The sequence below is a fragment of the Lathamus discolor genome, chromosome 11 (assembly GCF_037157495.1).
Source record: "Lathamus discolor isolate bLatDis1 chromosome 11, bLatDis1.hap1, whole genome shotgun sequence".
Lineage (NCBI taxonomy): Eukaryota > Metazoa > Chordata > Aves > Psittaciformes > Psittacidae > Lathamus > Lathamus discolor.
This window is the reverse complement of record NC_088894.1, coordinates 4665032-4681159: the sequence shown is the minus strand read 5'-3', so window position 1 is coordinate 4681159 and position 16128 is coordinate 4665032. Positions and strand designations below refer to the sequence as shown.

The following is a 16128-nucleotide window of genomic DNA, read 5'->3' as shown; positions in this document are numbered from 1 at the left end:
GGCTCCTCTCTGCAGCCCCAGGGTCTGGGGGCTTATCACTCTGCTCAATGCTTGTCAGGTGGAAGCAGCATCCCCAAGATGAACAACTGGGAAACCACAAAGCTTCCCATGGGGAAAGTTTAGCCATGACTACCAGGCTGGTTTGGCTTTTGGAACCCTAGATCTGCAGGACATCCATGTCTCGGGGCTGGTGTTCTCAAGTCAAGCTCTCCGGCTCCAGCCTGCTCTTCCAGCATCTGCTGGTCCATCCCTGGATATTGCTAGGCAATTAGTGCCTCCTGTCTGGATGCTCTCCCTGGGACAAGCCAACAACGTGGCCTTATTAGCAGCAGAAAGAGGAGAAAGGGGGATGCCACTGAGGAGCTGTTTGGGTTGAAGGTACCCACTGTCCAGCTCAGAGGCAGCTGAGTCCAGAGGTGCAGGTCTGCTGGCAATAGTGCCAGGATCCCACAGCCTCCAACCTCATCCCCTTGTGCTGGTCCAGCCAATGCCCCCAGCCAGAGAAGCCACAGACATCGCTCAGGGCCACAGAGAGCCCTGCCCTGCCCTGCCAGCATCCTTTGGTCTCTATGGTTTCCTAGCCCTCAGCCACCATGGGAGGTAAGCTACACGTCAGGTAAGGACTTCAGCCCTTCCCTCCGGAGGCTGGAGATTAACTCCTGGCAAGAGGGTTTTGCTACTCCTCTGAGCAAAGGTAAATCCTCTGGTAGGAGGGCAAGGGAGGACAGAGGGCTCAGGTGCCACCCAGACCTGCTGCTGCGGGGATGACCCGAGCACCTGGCACTGGGGCTGTGAGCAGCCCTTCAACAGCCGCCACCCTGCTCCTGTCCGCAGAGGCTGGGTCTGGGCTGTGTGAGGGACCCCAGACCCACACCATAGTCCCCAGGATTTTTTGCTCCGGGGGATCCTCAGCACATAGAGCACTTCAGGGCTGCCCCTTCCATACTCCAACATTTATCATCTTGGAGCCTGGACCAAGAGCCAGGACTTGATGGCATTGGGGAAAGCGAAGGGGATGTTCAAACCAAACAACTCACCCTCAGCACTTTAGAAACCCATTGCCAGTACAAACTGCCCAGCACAGGACCCCCACCACCTCACCAGACCTGGGGGCAGCCACAGCCGCCACCCTAACACCCAAATCCTCTCCCAGGCACGAAGCAAACAGCAAGATTAAGTCCATTAAAGGAGACATGTGGTGTAATCCCCAGGCGCATCTGCCCGGCTCAGGCTGGGGATGCCTGGCAGGAGCTCCTGCTGGTCCAAGCAGATCCCAAACAGCGATTCCCACCCCCTGGACCAGAAAGCTTCTGCCCCTCCAGGCTAATGTCACCCCTTCCCATACTGCTTCACAGGGTTGGCTTCTGCAGAGAGATTAGGAGTAGAGAGGGGCGTCACCAAGGAGGTGACTCCATGGCACAAGAGCCACCAAGCGCAGCCAGGGTGGGCTGCAGGTACTGCTGATTGCCCTGAGCATCTTTTTAAGATGCTTCAGCTACCACTGAGGCTGAGGAGCAGACATGGAGCAAAGGGGACAACTAGAAGAGGAAGCGAGCAATGCCTTAGGCAGTGCTTGGGAGTCCTGAATGCATCCCCCTCATCCTTTGGCCATGACCCACCAGAGGCACTCACGCTGCCCCAGGGCTCAGGCTGGACTGCAGTCCCCTGCCCGCCCCACAGCACCCCTGCCTCTTCCTCCTCCTCTGCACATCCTCCCTGTGGCTGCCCTGGTCCTCAGCAGCAATGCCAAAGGTAGCCAGCTCCCCTCCCAGCCATGACCTCACCAACCCACCCCTGCCCACACATCACACACAGATAATCCCTCAGTCACTCAGATGCTTTAGAGAGAAGCAAAGCATAAAGCATTAAACATTTAAGGTGATAAGACTGAAGCCACTTACCAGCCTGAGGAGGAGGAGGAAGGAGCAGCCAGACCTAGGGGTGTGGAGCACTAAAACCACCCTGGACCATGGTGGTGGAGAAGGAGCAGCAGCAGCCACCCACCCTGCTTTCAGAGGGGCTGCTCCCCCCTACACTGTGCTATATATCAATTACTTAATCACAGACTGAGGGATCCCAATCAGCTCCTAATTACCCTGTCAAAACAAGCCTGCTCCTTGTAGCTGCTGATGAAGCAGACTGTGCTGATGGGAGGGCTGCCCCTCATCCTGTCCCCCCCAGCCCAACTGATGGGGGTTGGCAGCCAGGTCTGCCTGCTGTCACCGTGTCACCCACAGTCCTGTGGGACCATGGGCAGGAACCCGGGTGTCCCAGCACGCAGAGGCTGGGAAGCACCTATGGGTCCCTCGTGGCTAATTCTATGTGCTGATGGTGTGTGCCACAGCATCGGCGCCGCAGCTGGGATCCCACCAGTGATGCAGGCTGGCTCAGCTCGGAACACGTTGGCTCGATTCCGTTCCCCCCATAGCAATGCGTCTGTACCAGAGCCGTGCAGGAGCTGTCCCTGTCCCTCAGAGCAAGAGAGACATGAAGGATAAGGCTCCCCTTATAAGGCACTGGGGCTTTGCTGGACCACGAGCCCATGTGGGCAGATGGGAATAGCTCCAGCAGCACAGGAAGGGCACCAGATCCCAGAATCATTGGCCAGAAGAACCATCAGAAACAGCAGGAGCCACACACAGGCACAGCACATGCCCCGAGAACCACCAGCCCCCGTCACAGGGATGCTGAGACGTCCTCTCATACATGAGCTACGCTTTCTTACTGTGTGTGTGAGGTCTGTTTGTATTTAATTATCAAACTGCAAAGTATTTACATCAACTTTCGGGTTTCAGAGCATCTCCACCCACCACCACCCACAAAGCTGGGCCGCCTTATAGGGGATTTTTTCCAAAATTTTATTATTATCAAAAAAACCCCCAAAAAAACCCCCAAAAACCTAAATACTTTACGTAGACACCAAAAAGGGCAGGGGGGAGAGGGGAGCTGGGGAGAGAGACACAGTCCCACATGTTCTCTGCATAGTCGGTTGGAGATCTTACAAAACACTGCTTAAAAAACTGCTGTCAGCAGAGGAGGGTAACTTGTAGGACATTACTGACCCCGGGAAGCCAAAGAGCATCCTCACTTTGGGGCTCCCCTCTGGAGTTCATTGGCTTAAAAAAGGAAGTGGCAAACAACGGTGATGGAACAGAGGCCCTCGGTCCCTGGAGACTCTGGGTCTTGCCGGCTGCAGCAGCGAGTCCGGAGATGCTGGGTCCCGCAGGAGCATGGATGCACACACGGACACGCAGGCACACAGCCCCAGCCTCGCGCAGCAGGGCTCCTCCAGGGTCACTCTGCTGTCTTCGGGCCCCGCACATCTCCTTCGTCAGAGCTTGCCAAAAGCCACGCGGAATTAAACCAGCCCGGGGTGCTCCTTGCACCAAGGCTGCGCTCCTGCTCTGCCACTTGCTGGGAAGAGCCAGGGAATGAACCCACCGGGTTCAGCCTGCTCCCATCCTGCTGCGCGTGTGCAAGACCCCGTACGTGCTGCAGACAACCAAAGGCCAAACTGAACACGTGCGTTTGCCTTCTCCCTCCCCAGCTTTTGGGTCAAATCTGGCTTCCACACGTTGCTTTTAAGGGGTTTCTCCTGGTGATGGGGATTTTGTGTCGCTCAGGCAGAGCTATGGCACAGCCACCCCTTGGGACGGGGCTTCTCTGGCAGCGCTGATGGGGATGCAGCAGCCGCCTGTCCCAGGGATGCAAACATGGAAAGACCCAGAACATCTTGATTTGGAGGGTCCCTGCTCAAACGCAGGCACAGCAAACCTGTGAGGAAGTGCGGGGAGAAAAGGCTCCAGGTCCCCAAATGATTAAAAACCAACAATCCATGAAACCAGTCACTGTTCTCCAAGCCAGCAGGATCTCTCCATCCTGCCGCAGAGTCTGATCAAGCTGATTTTGAAGGTTTTACTCATTAAAAAGGAGACACCAACCAACCCAACGAGCACTTGGTTCATAAATAAGGGGCCGGCGAGCTGTGGGAGCAGTGGCGTGCCTGGGCCCTGCTCTGGTGCGAGTCTGGGAGGTGGTTTTGGTCACCCCCATGCCCATGCTCAGCTCCCACCTGGCTTTCATGGGACACTGGCACTGCAGCAAGGCCTGGTGAGAGGTGGTTTGGGATTTGCTGCCTGCAAGGAGGCTGTGCTGTGGGGAAACCCAATCCCACAAGTAATGGGGAGGCAAAGAAAGCCCAAGGACCAAGAGGTAGGTAAAGCTGCTGGCTTCCCTTCCCGGGTCCTTCACACCAACGTGTGTCATCACCTCTTCCAGTCCCCATCCCAGCCCTGGTGCAGGAGAGCATCCAAACAGCCCCCAGCCTGTTTCTGAGCCAGGACACCCAGGACCCAAGAGGTGATGGAGCGAAGCCTTGTGAGCCACAATGGCAAAGGGTTTCCAGCTGGGAATAGCCACAGGAGAGGGGAAGAAGCAACACATGCAACGAAGTCAATGTCTGGGAGGGTGCAGGGACTGCTCGGGGGCTATGTACAAGCAGGTGCTGGACAGAAGAGCGCAGGGGCTGGTGCCATCCCACTGGGGTTCAGCCCCATGGGATGTGTGTCAGGGCAAAACTGAGCATGCCGAGCCACCCACCACTGAACCAGGGCTGAGGCCCTTGGGGGCAAGCAGGGGGGAGATGAGGATGCAAATGGCGCAGCACAGCATTCCCCAGGACTCTCCTCCAGGATGGCAGCCTATGGCTGTGGATGCTCCCACTGCATGGGGACTGCAGCCCGGTGGTTGAGATGTGAGGGGTAGAGGGAAGGCAGCTGAAAACATAGGGGGTGGACAAAAGCATCTGTGAAAGATGAGTATCTCCCCAAAACACTCACACACCCTGAAGAGCCACACGTGCCACGCACCCACGCCTGTGGTGGCACCAGATTTAGTGGCAGGGCCAGCCCGAGGGATGCTGCTGGTGGCAGAGCTGGGGGGGCTGTGGTGAACTTCCCAGGGGCGGCTGGAAGACCAGGAATGCTCAGTGGGATAAAGTGCCGCTGGGATGGCAGGGCTGGGCGAAGGCTCTGCTGGCAACCCCCAGTGCTGCTCCCATATGAAACAGAGAGGTCCCTTGGGGGAACAGACGCAGCTGGAAGATGTGAACACGCACCCGGGTGCTCCCATGGGATGGTGCTGGTCACTGGAGCCACAAGCGGCCACATTTCGTACTCCCAGTGCCAGAGGGATGCCTGAGGAACAGGGGCCATCAGCATTCTGCTGCCACCCAACACCAGTGCATCACCCCATCCAAACAAGGTTGTGCCTTCCCCATGGTGAAACATCCCTGCCAGCGCCCTCAGGAGAACCAGAGCCAAGGATGGGGTGCTGGGGTGGGTGAAGGGGCAGGGAAATTTGTGCTGATTTAAAAAGGGGGTGCAGCAGAGGGGGGCCGTGTGTCCGAGGTGGGGTGATGCTGTCCCCCAGTTCCTCCAGGCTCACCCCAGAGCTGCTGGGGAGGGAAAAGGTCTCCCAGAAGCCAAGTTTCTCATCAAGAGATGCTCCGCTCGCCCTCCGAGCCGGCTCTGCCGGCACCCACAGGCTCCTCTCGCCAGCGGGACGGCGCCGCTTTGTTAAACACGGGCCAGAAGTCTTAATGAGCGATGGGGACACCCAGAACCAGCCCTGGCCGCATCCGGACACGATGCCCCTATCCTGCCGCAGGGCCGCTCCACAAAAATCCAGCCCCTCGCTGGGGCGGCCAGCCCCCGGCACCCCATAGCGAGGATGGCAGTGTCCCTGGTGCCAGGAGGAGCTCCAGGTCTATAGGTTCTCGCCAGGCTGGTACTGGGGCTCTGTCGAGGTGAAGTAGTCCTCCAGGAAAGCCTGCAGGTACTCGAAGGTGGGTCGCTCCTCCGGGTCCTTCCGCCAGCACTGGCACATGAGGTCATGCAGGGACTCGGGGCACTCGGGCGGGCAGGGCATGCGGTACCCCCGCTCTACCTGGTCCAGCACCTCCCGGTTCACCATCCCTGCGTGCGGCCAGAGGAGATAACGGCATTGATTAGAGCCAGGCCAGATCCTTTCCCAGAGGGCATCGTGCTGGGATGAGCCTTATGGGAAAACCCTGGTGACCTCCCCAGCCCAACAGCGCTCGTCCTGCCAGCCCGTCACTTTGTTTGGGGATTACACTGGGACAGGGTGGCTGTGCCCCTGCTCACCCGGCCCCAGCAGAGCAGGATGTGACCTGGGCAGGAGCAGCTTGCCCCGGAGCCCACCATCCCTGCCCAAAGTGCAGGAGAAGCTTTGCACCAGTTTGCTCCTCTGCAAAGATGGCTCTGGAGCCTCCAAGTGCTGGGGCACTGCAATGGGAATGGGGCTTCCACCGGCAGCTACCAGCCCTCACCTGGGTACGGCACTCTGCCCTTGGTTGTCAGCTCAGTCAAGAGGATGCCAAAGGACCAGACATCCGACTTGATGGTAAACCTGCCATACAGAGCAGCTTCGGGGGCTGTCCACTTGATGGGGAACTTGGCACCTGCAGGAGAGGCAGGCTGAGGGGCTGCAACCAGGGCCATGTGTTGCGTCGAGATGCAACACACAGCTCTGGGGAGCAGAGACCAGTGCTGGTGCTGGTACCCCTGGGGAGCGCTGGGCACACACCTTGCCGAGCAGTGTACTCATTGTCCTCGATGAGCCGGGCCAAGCCGAAGTCGGCCACTTTGCACACCAGGTTCTCCCCCACGAGGATGTTGGCTGCCCGCAGGTCCCGGTGGACATAGTTCATCCTCTCCACGTAGGCCATGCCAGATGCAATCTGTGGGGACCAACACATGGGGCACCGAGGCTGGCGGGGTGACGCAAGGGTCCCTGAGGAGCACCCAGCACTGCCGAGGGGAACAGCTCTGCAGCAGGACCCCTCCTCGGGTGTGGGAACAACTGGCTGCTCCAGACATCCCACACGGATACAGGTTTGAAGCAACAGGAACAGACAAATGATCCCTGCCTGCATCCTGGCTCTGGGCTGAGCACCCATTGGGGATGGTGGAAACCACCCCAGGGAGGCTGCAGAGAACCTCACCACCCAACAGGGCATAGCCCCAGCAGCCCAGCAAGGTGCTCAGGCAGCCAGTGCCTTTGGAAGAGGATGCAGGAGGCCTGGGGATGCACAAACCCACCTGAGCTGCCATATCCACGAGCTGGGGCAGCCGCAGGTACTTGCCCATCTCACCCTTCAGGAAGTCCAGGAGGCTCCCTGTGAGGAAGACCACAGTCACAGCAGTCCAGAGGAGCGGAGGACCTCAGCCTCCCCAGCATCCCTCCTGCGCTCACCCTTGCTCATGTACTCAGTGACAATGTAAATGGGCTCCTCTGAAACCACGGCGTAGAGCTGAACCAGCTTCTCGTGCCGGAGCTTCTTCATGACCTGGGCTTCCTGCAGGAAGGCCTCCGGGGACATGGTGCCGGGCTTCAGCGTCTTGATCGCCACGCGGGTGGTGCCGTTCCAGGTCCCTGTGGCACAGGACACGCTGCTCAGGACACGTGTATGGGGCAGGGGGCCCGTCCCTCGCCTGCTCCCCCACCCCACTGCAGGCTCTGGGCGCTTGGGGAGAGGATGCGAGCGGTGACACGGGGCCAGTGGGGTGGGAATGGTCCTTACCCATCCACACCTCTCCGAAGCAGCCCTGTCCCAGCTTGACCTCCAGCCGCAGCGATTCCCGGGGGATTTCCCAGGCATCCTTGGCAAGGCCTTGGGTCTGGGGCTTGGAAGTGGGGCAGACATTGGTGAGACGATGGCACAAGCCGTCGGCGTGTTCTAGCGCAGGAGGGGACAACGCCAGGGTGACACTTGGGCATTTAGGCACATGATCTTTACCCCACATCTTCCCTGTGAAGCACCGCAAAGACCCCGTACCCAAACCCTCACCCTCTCCCCTCAAACCCAACCAGCTTCTCACCAGCACCCCCATCAACTGGTTTGGGGTCCCCCAACCCCATGCTGGCTTCCCAGCAGCACCTATCTTGCAGTGAGGGCAGGCACAGCACCCAGGGTGTCCCCCAGACCCCACGGGGACCCCCAGTGACTACCCACTGGAGTAATAGGCCACGAGCTGCTGCAGGCTGTTGAACTGGGTGCGGGAGGTGATGTAGAAGCCGCCGCTGTCCAGCTTGCGGATCTTGTAGTGCTTCACGTTGAGCCCCTTGGCGTTGTCGAAGTCAGAGACAGAGAGGCAATAGGCACCTGCGGGCAGGACCGACGGGCTGGGGGACATGCACCGCAGATGGGTGCCCCCCATGGGGTCCCGCCAGGGGGTGGGTGCAGGGGGGCAGGACCGGGCATGCAGGCTGCTGCTTCCCCCCGAAAGCAGAGGATGGGGAGCAGCTCCTCATGCCCGGGAGGGGTGGCACACACCCCGGTTACAGCCACACCATGTAATCACAGCCTTCCCCCCGCACAGCAGCTCTGCCAAGCCTTGCCCCCAGCCAGGCTGGCACAGAGACGAGGGTCTCCTGGAGACCCCCTGCTGCAGAAGGAGGTGGCTGTGGGGTCAGTCATTTGGGCACAGGTGATGCCCACTGCTCCCCCAGCATCCCCATCGGCCATGCTAACAAGAGGCATCATCCCTTCCAGCCCCCACAGGTCCCTCTCTCAGTGCACAGCACCACAGATGCTTCCTCCACAAGGAATGCTGCTCCTGGCTGGGACCAACTCCCAGACGAGCCAGCACGCAGGGATGGAGCGTGGCCCCTGTGCTGGCACCAAGCAAGAGACCCCACTGAGTTTGGGGGCGGCCAGCAGGAGGGTGAGCAGCTCCCATGGCGCAGGGATGAACATGGCTCTGACAGCAATGAGGGGACACGGAAGCTGGGGACAGGACCAGGCTGGGGCAGCTGCTGACCCACAACCCCAACATCTCAGAGCAGAGCCAAGGGGCCGAGGGACCCAACTCCCTCCTCCACAAATCCCACCATTGGCATCACTTTCGCAGCTTGTCCCTCCTCTGGCCACAGGAGAGCAACACTGCACTCCACAAGTAACGGAAAGGAAGACTAATGTGCTGCTTGAATGAGCTGTTTCCACCAGGATAAACTAAACAGTGGCAAGCTCAAGGCATCAAAACAGAAAGGAACATCAAGGAGCTTTTCCCAAAGGTGCCTTTTGGAGGCAGACTAAACCCCATCTGCAGGTAAGAAACAGCATCCTCAGGCAGCCGAACCATGAAGATTACAACTTGCACTTTTGGGGAACAAAAGACAGCGATGAAGAATCATTAGACTTGAAAGAAGGACCTAAAGATTCAGCGGTACCTCTGCCTGGCTGCCCAGGAAGCACATACCCAAGATTTCGCCACTCGGGACAAGGAAAAACCAAACCCACCTCCTTGGGGGTGTAAAAATACACCTCCCAAACCCCCAAATCAAACAAACAACACCACGAAACCCCACCAAAGAACAGGAAAAAGAGCATCCTGCCTGCTGGTCCTGTCTACAAGGCTCAACTCCTTCTCCCTCTCTGTGCGCTTCAGACCCGGCACTATGCAGGGACCGAGGGGACCGGGGTCTCTGTGTGGTGTCCCCATCCCCTGGGCAGGGGCTCCCCATCCCCGCTCACCTTTCGTGGTCTCGCTCTCCCGCACCAGGAAGGTCCCTCGGGGGTTTTCGGGGTTCAGCAGCAGCCGCTCGGACTCGCGGCGCGTGATCTTCCCAAAGTACCACCTGCGAGAGCAAGGCAATGGCTCAGCCCCGGCATCCCCTCCTGCCCGTCGCCTGCCCAACAGCAGGCTCAGCCCTGGCCTCCCCACTGCACATTGCAGAGACCACAGGCTGTGTCTCTGGGTTCGGGCTATGGGTCCCGTGGTGTACCATGGGGGTGTACCACACTGCGGTGCACCGTGCCCACACACAGCATCAACCACGGAACAACCTGCACCGCACAGCATGGAACGCCTGAACTCCAAAAGCCTCCCCAAAGGAGGGGCTCCAAGGACCCCTGAAGCCCCTCGAGCTCTGGCTGGGGGGACGGCATGCCGCTGCTTGGGGATGGGTGAGGGTGCTGAGGCGCTGGCACAGGGTGCCCAGAGAAGCTGTGGCTGCCCCATCCCTGGCAGTGCTCAAGGCCAGGTTGGACACAGGGGCTTGCAGCAACCTGCTCGAGTGGAAGCAGTCCCTGCCCATGGCAGGGGTTGGAGCTGGGTGATCTTTAAGGTCCCTTCCAACCCAGACCAGTCTGTGATCCTATAACATAGGTGTTACCTGCTCTGGGACTTACAGCCCCTGCCTGCTCTCCCTGTGTGACAGTCACCTCTGTGCCCAGCCTGATCTGCACAGGCAGCATCCTCACACACAGATGTGTGTCCATGCAGAAGAGTAAAAACCAGACCAAAAGCATAACAGGTCCACCATGGCCCCTGCCATGCCACTGCTCATCCCTCCACCATGCAAGCTCACCGCACCTCTCTGCTATGGGCCTTAAACAAAGGCTTTTAAGGGGGTTGCAAATTCAAAGCAGGTAAAAAATAACACGAAAGAAGAACCCAGGAGAGGGGCAGGGGGAGGAGGAGCGCTCAGGGTGCGTTTGCTATCGCTTGTCTTTAAACTGTCTAAAAGATGGCAATTACTCTTCAGCCTGGATGGAGTCTGAGGGTGCGACATAGTTACTGGGGATGTAGCCCGTCTGTCCTGTAGTGAGGGAATGAGCCAGCCACCAGTCACCTTCCCTGCAAGAGAACCAAAACACACTCAGTGTGAAGCCAGGAGCCACCCTGGCCAGCCCCGCAGCCCCCAGACCCTGGCCAGGAAAGCTCCTCCTGCCAGCCCCTGCCTGTGGCTCCGTGTGGACAAGATCTTGGTATTGGGACCACCCATCCACATATGGGATGCTTTCAACTTAAATCGGGCAGTCTGAGCCAAAACACCTCTGGAGCCACCTGAATGCCAATGGGGTCTGGCTGGAGGCTGAGAAGCATTGGGGATCCAAGGCAGCAACAGGCAAGGGGAGGAAGAGGCAATGGGAAAAAGCAACAGAATGATGGCAGTAGTTAAAAAAAGCACCAGGAAACCCCAAATTTGTTAAACACAGGCTGCAGAAAAGCAAGAGATGGGGCAGAGGTTTGGGCAGGCAGGTGAGACCTGCCCTGCAGTGATGTCCAGTGTGGATGCAGTGAGCTCCATTCAGCTCGGGTCCCGCTGGTACAGGCCCCCTGCATGGCTGCAGCCCCTGACCACGAGCTGCACTTGCACAGCCATGAGTGCAGCTCACACAGAGCCATGCACTCCACTGTGCTTGCCCTGAGCACAGCTCTGCCCTGCAGGAGCCCCTCTGCCATCCCCAACACCCAGGGCTGACTCATCCTCCCTTCTGCCCCAGGCACAACGGCCCCAAGCATGTCCCCAGGAGCCAGCGGGGTGCAGGAGCCTGCTCACTGCGTGCCCTCCTCACACTGCAGGCTCCTGCACAGGACAGGGCAGGAAAGGACAATAAATAAAGAACAACAGGACAGCAGGAGGTGGCTTCCCCTTCCCCACAGCCAGCAGAGCTTCCTCCCACCACCTGCATCTGCTCACCCATCAAAGACAGAGTCAATTTATCCTGACCAGGAGGGAGACGAGGTTAAGGGGAAAACTGCATTCATGGGAACAGCACCATAAGGATGCAACAACTTGGCAGGACGACATCCACTAACACTCCACAAAAAAGCCTTTATCACCACTAAAACACTCAGCAAATCCCACATCCAGACCTATCCCCGACCCCTGAAGATGTGTAAACCTCCATCCTTGCTCCAGACACAACCAGCAGCTTGTGACTTTTGCTTGTCCCAGCTAAACCAGTGATGCTTCGGAGTGGATGAGAGAAGCTGGACACAGCCCCCAGCTCCCTGTGATGGTGTCAAGGGAGGGAAAGTGAGGACCCTCTGGGCATCATCTCCTACCCAGAGACCTGGGCTCTGCGGCCATCCTGGAGCCCACCCCCAGCCTTGCAGTAGCCCCAGGTGGTGGTTTAGCTTCTTCCAGCCCCAGCACATCTCACTCAGGCAGTTTGGGCTCCCCAGGCAGAGCTGCTGCCCCAGCCACCTTTCCTGAGGTGGCTCCAAAGGGGACAGGAGGCTGCTTGCGCTCCTTTCCCATGGGACCAGAGAAAACAGCTTTTGCCTCGTGGCTTTATTCCAGCTCGGGCTGCAGGGCTGCAGGCTGGGAATTCAGCAAACACAAACGATTCCAAAAATGTCTCAGCAGGGAAAAAAAAAATAAATCATCATCATCATCATCATCATCAGAACAAAGCGTTTCAACAATTCCCTGCACAATCTTACCCAAAATACCCCACCACATCCCTGCTGGCTGCCAGCTGGCTGGGAGGAGACCTCCTTCCATTGGAAATGGTACCATGAGAGCCCTTCTGCCCGGTCGGGGTGTACGTATTCAGCCCATCCAGGAGGCTGAGTGAGGGTCACTGCAGACAGCCTGAGCTCTGCTGGACTGCTGCGGTGACACAGAGGCTTCTCCTCTTCCTCTGCACAACCCCAGCCCTCTCAGAGCATCCAAAACCTGCAGCCTCCCTGCAAAGCTGCTGGTGGCCAGTGATGGCCATGGGCTCCTGCAGCCCTTCCCAGGCTGACCCCAAGCACTCTCTGACACCCCCAGGGCACCCACTGTGCCCTGCCATGGAGCCCAGAGGAAGGGGACATCCATCCCACGCCTGCTTTTTGCTGTCCCCAAAGCGCAGCAGCCGGAGCAGCTCCCGGCCCATCCCCAGGCACTCAGTGAGAAGAGACATTTACCCCTCTGAGCACTGCAGCAACTGCACAGCTTCCTGCACCGCCTCTCTGCCTGAGGACATCCCACCCGCACAGCCACAGCAGACACCAGGAAGGTCAGCAACCAGATCTGCACTTCCACTGATGGGCTGCATTGCCAAAGAGAGCCCTTTTGCTCCCCAGAACCCATTACACCCCGACCCTTCCCTCTGACCGAGCCTTTGACAAACAGTAGCAGAGAAAAAAAGGATGGAAACCCCGTAAGTTGTATAAGGCATAAAGAAAAAACACTCTTAAATGGGCCCAATCTGGACCCCCAATGGGCAGTTACTCACTTTGTAACAGCCCAAACCAGCACCCAAGCCTGGGGCTAACACACTGCTGAGGCTGTGAAAGCAAGACATACCAAACCCCCAAAATCCCGGCTTTTCTTGAAGCGTTGAAGCCCTGCACATCCTGGACTTCATAGATTAAATGAATCACCATTAATAAACAGCATTGGAACAAGGAGAACAAGGATCAGACTGAAAACATGTTTGTGCAACACTGCCCAACCACTGCAGCAGAAATATCACCCCCGGGACGTTCCCTCGTCTTTCCACCCTTTGACCATGCAGAGATGTTTTGGGTGCCCAGGTTGGGAGGAAGCAGTGGAGGGGCCAGCAGGAGCTGCGGATCCCATAGACTTGACACTGGCTCCTCCTGCCAGGCTCCAGACCGTGTATGCTATGTGTCAGGACTGAGCACACACGGGTTTAATACAGGATCAGGTTAGGAGCATCTTCCAGGCCTGCTCTACGAAGCAAGTGACGGGTGTGCTGCTACAACCAGGATGGAGAGCAAACAAGCGGGAGCCAGATCCCTAAGGAAGTGCTTGAGGCCCCTGAGCCACTCACAAAAAATCAAAGTAACATTTAACAATGCAAAAATAAGAGCAAAAAAGGCCAGGAAGGAGCAGAGAGCCAACTGGAAAGGGACTGCAGTGGGGTGCCAGGCACAGACAAGGAAAGCAGGCCGGGTTCAGAGCTCTTGGACACAGCGCTGGATAGAGCAGCTCCCTGGCACAGCAAGGGGCTCCCTGCTCTGCCCCGGTCACTCAGGGGGTCAAACCCAACCAACCACAAAACCACTGGGCAACAATCTCCTCCCAGCCCCACTCCTCCCAGCCTTGCCATGGGCAGCAGAAGGGCTTTTGGCATTTAAGATGGCTAACAATAATAATAGTAATGATCTGCAATACACACCTGACATCCACTTTTCTCCTAAACGACGGCATGGCACAGAGGAGAGAAAAGAGAGTCAAGAGAGAGGCTGAGATCAAAGCCACCGTGCAAGCACAGGAGAAAGCACCCGCAAAGCTGAGAAGTGTCCAAGCAAAGGAGAGGGAGCTGAGTGCTGATGGGGACAGGGGACCCATGGGGACACGGCTCTGCACTGGAGGGCACGGACTGGCCAGCAAGCAGAGGAGGTGGCTTGGTGACAAGGCTGCAAGGCAACAGTGACCAGCAGCAGGGCTGGGAGCATGTGGGAGCAGGTGAATGACTGCTTCGAGCACCGGTGTCCTCGGACAAGTCACTGCGGCAGTGCAAGTTTTGGCACATCCCTCTTTGAGCACCCATCCCTAGGGAGGGCTGGGGCTGGCTCGGGGCTCCGCAGGGGGAGGAAGGTGGCAGCTCACCCACGCGGGCTCGGCTGCAGGGGCAGGGACACTCACGTGTTGTTGACGATCTGCAGGCGCTCTCCCTTCTTGAAGGACAAATCCGTTTCGGTCCGGGACTCGTAGTCATAGAGGGCCACGAAGGTGGTGACTCCACCTGCGACACAGAGCGCTCAGGACAGGCACAGCCATTGGACCCTGCTCTCCCCCCAGCCAGAAAGACACAGGCCTGCTCCCCCTCCCGCCCACAAGCAGGAGACCCCATCATCACGAGAAGAACCTGGAACCAAACCCACAAAGACCCAACCGAGACCCCCCCCTCCACCGTGCCCAGCCCCAGCCCACACCAACCCGCCAGCGCCCCGGCACGCTGCGGCGACGTGACCGTGTCGGAGGTGTTGAAACCTCCAAAGAGCTTGGACTCGGCAGCCATGGTCCCGAAGGAGCGGCTGGGGGTGCGATGGGCATCGGGAGCAGCCGCCTTGCTGGGGGTCTGTGAAGCTGGGTAGCCCCCATGGTGGGTGTTGTCGGTGGGCTCCAGGCTGCGCCGGCGCTGGCTGGGGTCTTTGGGCTTGCTCTTGCTGCTCCCCATGGTCCCGGGCTGGAGGAGGCAGACATGCAGAAGACTACTATTATTATTATTATTATTATTATTATTATTATTATTATTGTTATTATTATTATCACTATTATTATTACTAAGAAGTTGCTTCCCAGGACTTGTGTGACAGACACTTGCCCACTAGGAAACAAAACAACCTCTGGAGTCTGCTCGAGCACCAGCTGCCGGGCAGTCTGGCCATCCTGCCCTTGCCCCGGGTTAGCATCGCTCCTCATTAACACCAAGCCACCTCCTGCATGGCCACAGCAGCCAGGAAAACACAGGGAGCGGAGAGGGAAGCATGCTTAGCTGTGGGAGTGCAGAGAGAGGATGCTGAGTGTGGAGCATGGACTGGTCCTTGGGAGCATGGCTGCTCCAGGGCCTGGTATCCGCCATGGGATGCAACTCAGCATCCCATACAGCCACCCTTCCTCCCACATGAGGGCTTCTACCACAGCACGGACAGGAGAAGACAAAACCCGGGCAATATACATGAGTTTGGATTACTCCAACTGCAGACATTTGGAGAACCCATAGCTGCATCACTCTGCTTGCTCAGGATGGGGATTTAAATGCTGGGGATGCCCCTGTGAAGTCCAAACAGTGAAGCAAATAAAAGCTGAAACCAGGAGCAGTTTCAGGCAGTTAGCAGCTGGGATCTTGTCTTTATATATAGACATGCCTTCCTTTCCACTCAAGATCATGCTCTATAAATACCTTCAAGGTAACGATATAAATGAAGGAAGGGAATTATTTGCAGTCTCCAAAGATAGCAGGATACCCAGCAGTGTCCTGAAGCTATGGAAGGAAATATTTACGCTACATCATGCATGGCAGGAGGGAAAAGGGAGGTGGAGACAACCAAGGAGGAAAATATCTCCGATAAGAACAAACAGGCAGGGGAGGAATGGAGGAGGCAGCCGCTGCCCGCGGGGTGCAGACCTGGATGCAGCCACCTGTGAGGCTTTGCCAAGGGCTCAGCATCACCCAACAGATGGTTTTTCTAAGCCAGCTTTTGACAGAGGCTTGGGCTGAGCCCCCATGAGTGGGGCCGGGGCCATGGGGCAGCTCCAGCAGCCTCCACAGCCCCGGCAGCGGTGGGGCAAAGCCCTCCAGTTCCTGCCATGGGGAAGCTTAGGGGTGCCAGGCACAAGCTCTGCTCCCCTCCC

General features: G+C 58.0%; 1 protein-coding gene across 6 annotated transcripts in view; it reads right to left on the bottom strand.

Moving 5' to 3' along the window:
• Positions 1–3901: 3901 nt before the first annotated feature.
• SRC (SRC proto-oncogene, non-receptor tyrosine kinase) overlaps positions 3902–16128 on the bottom strand; it is a 32814-nt gene continuing 20587 nt past the window's right edge. For all 6 annotated transcript variants that reach the window (XM_065691240.1, XM_065691237.1, XM_065691234.1 and 3 more), the window contains 11 exons: positions 14710–14959; positions 14416–14515; positions 10563–10661; positions 9557–9660; positions 8036–8185; positions 7604–7759; positions 7276–7455; positions 7122–7198; positions 6607–6760; positions 6350–6481; positions 3902–5975 (listed from right to left, as the gene is read on the bottom strand). In XM_065691240.1, the coding sequence (XP_065547312.1) occupies positions 5767–5975; positions 6350–6481; positions 6607–6760; positions 7122–7198; positions 7276–7455; positions 7604–7759; positions 8036–8185; positions 9557–9660; positions 10563–10661; positions 14416–14515; positions 14710–14950 (1602 nt within the window). In that variant the 5' untranslated portion in view covers positions 14951–14959 and the 3' untranslated portion in view covers positions 3902–5766. The remainder of the gene's footprint in view (positions 5976–6349; positions 6482–6606; positions 6761–7121; positions 7199–7275; positions 7456–7603; positions 7760–8035; positions 8186–9556; positions 9661–10562; positions 10662–14415; positions 14516–14709; positions 14960–16128) is intronic.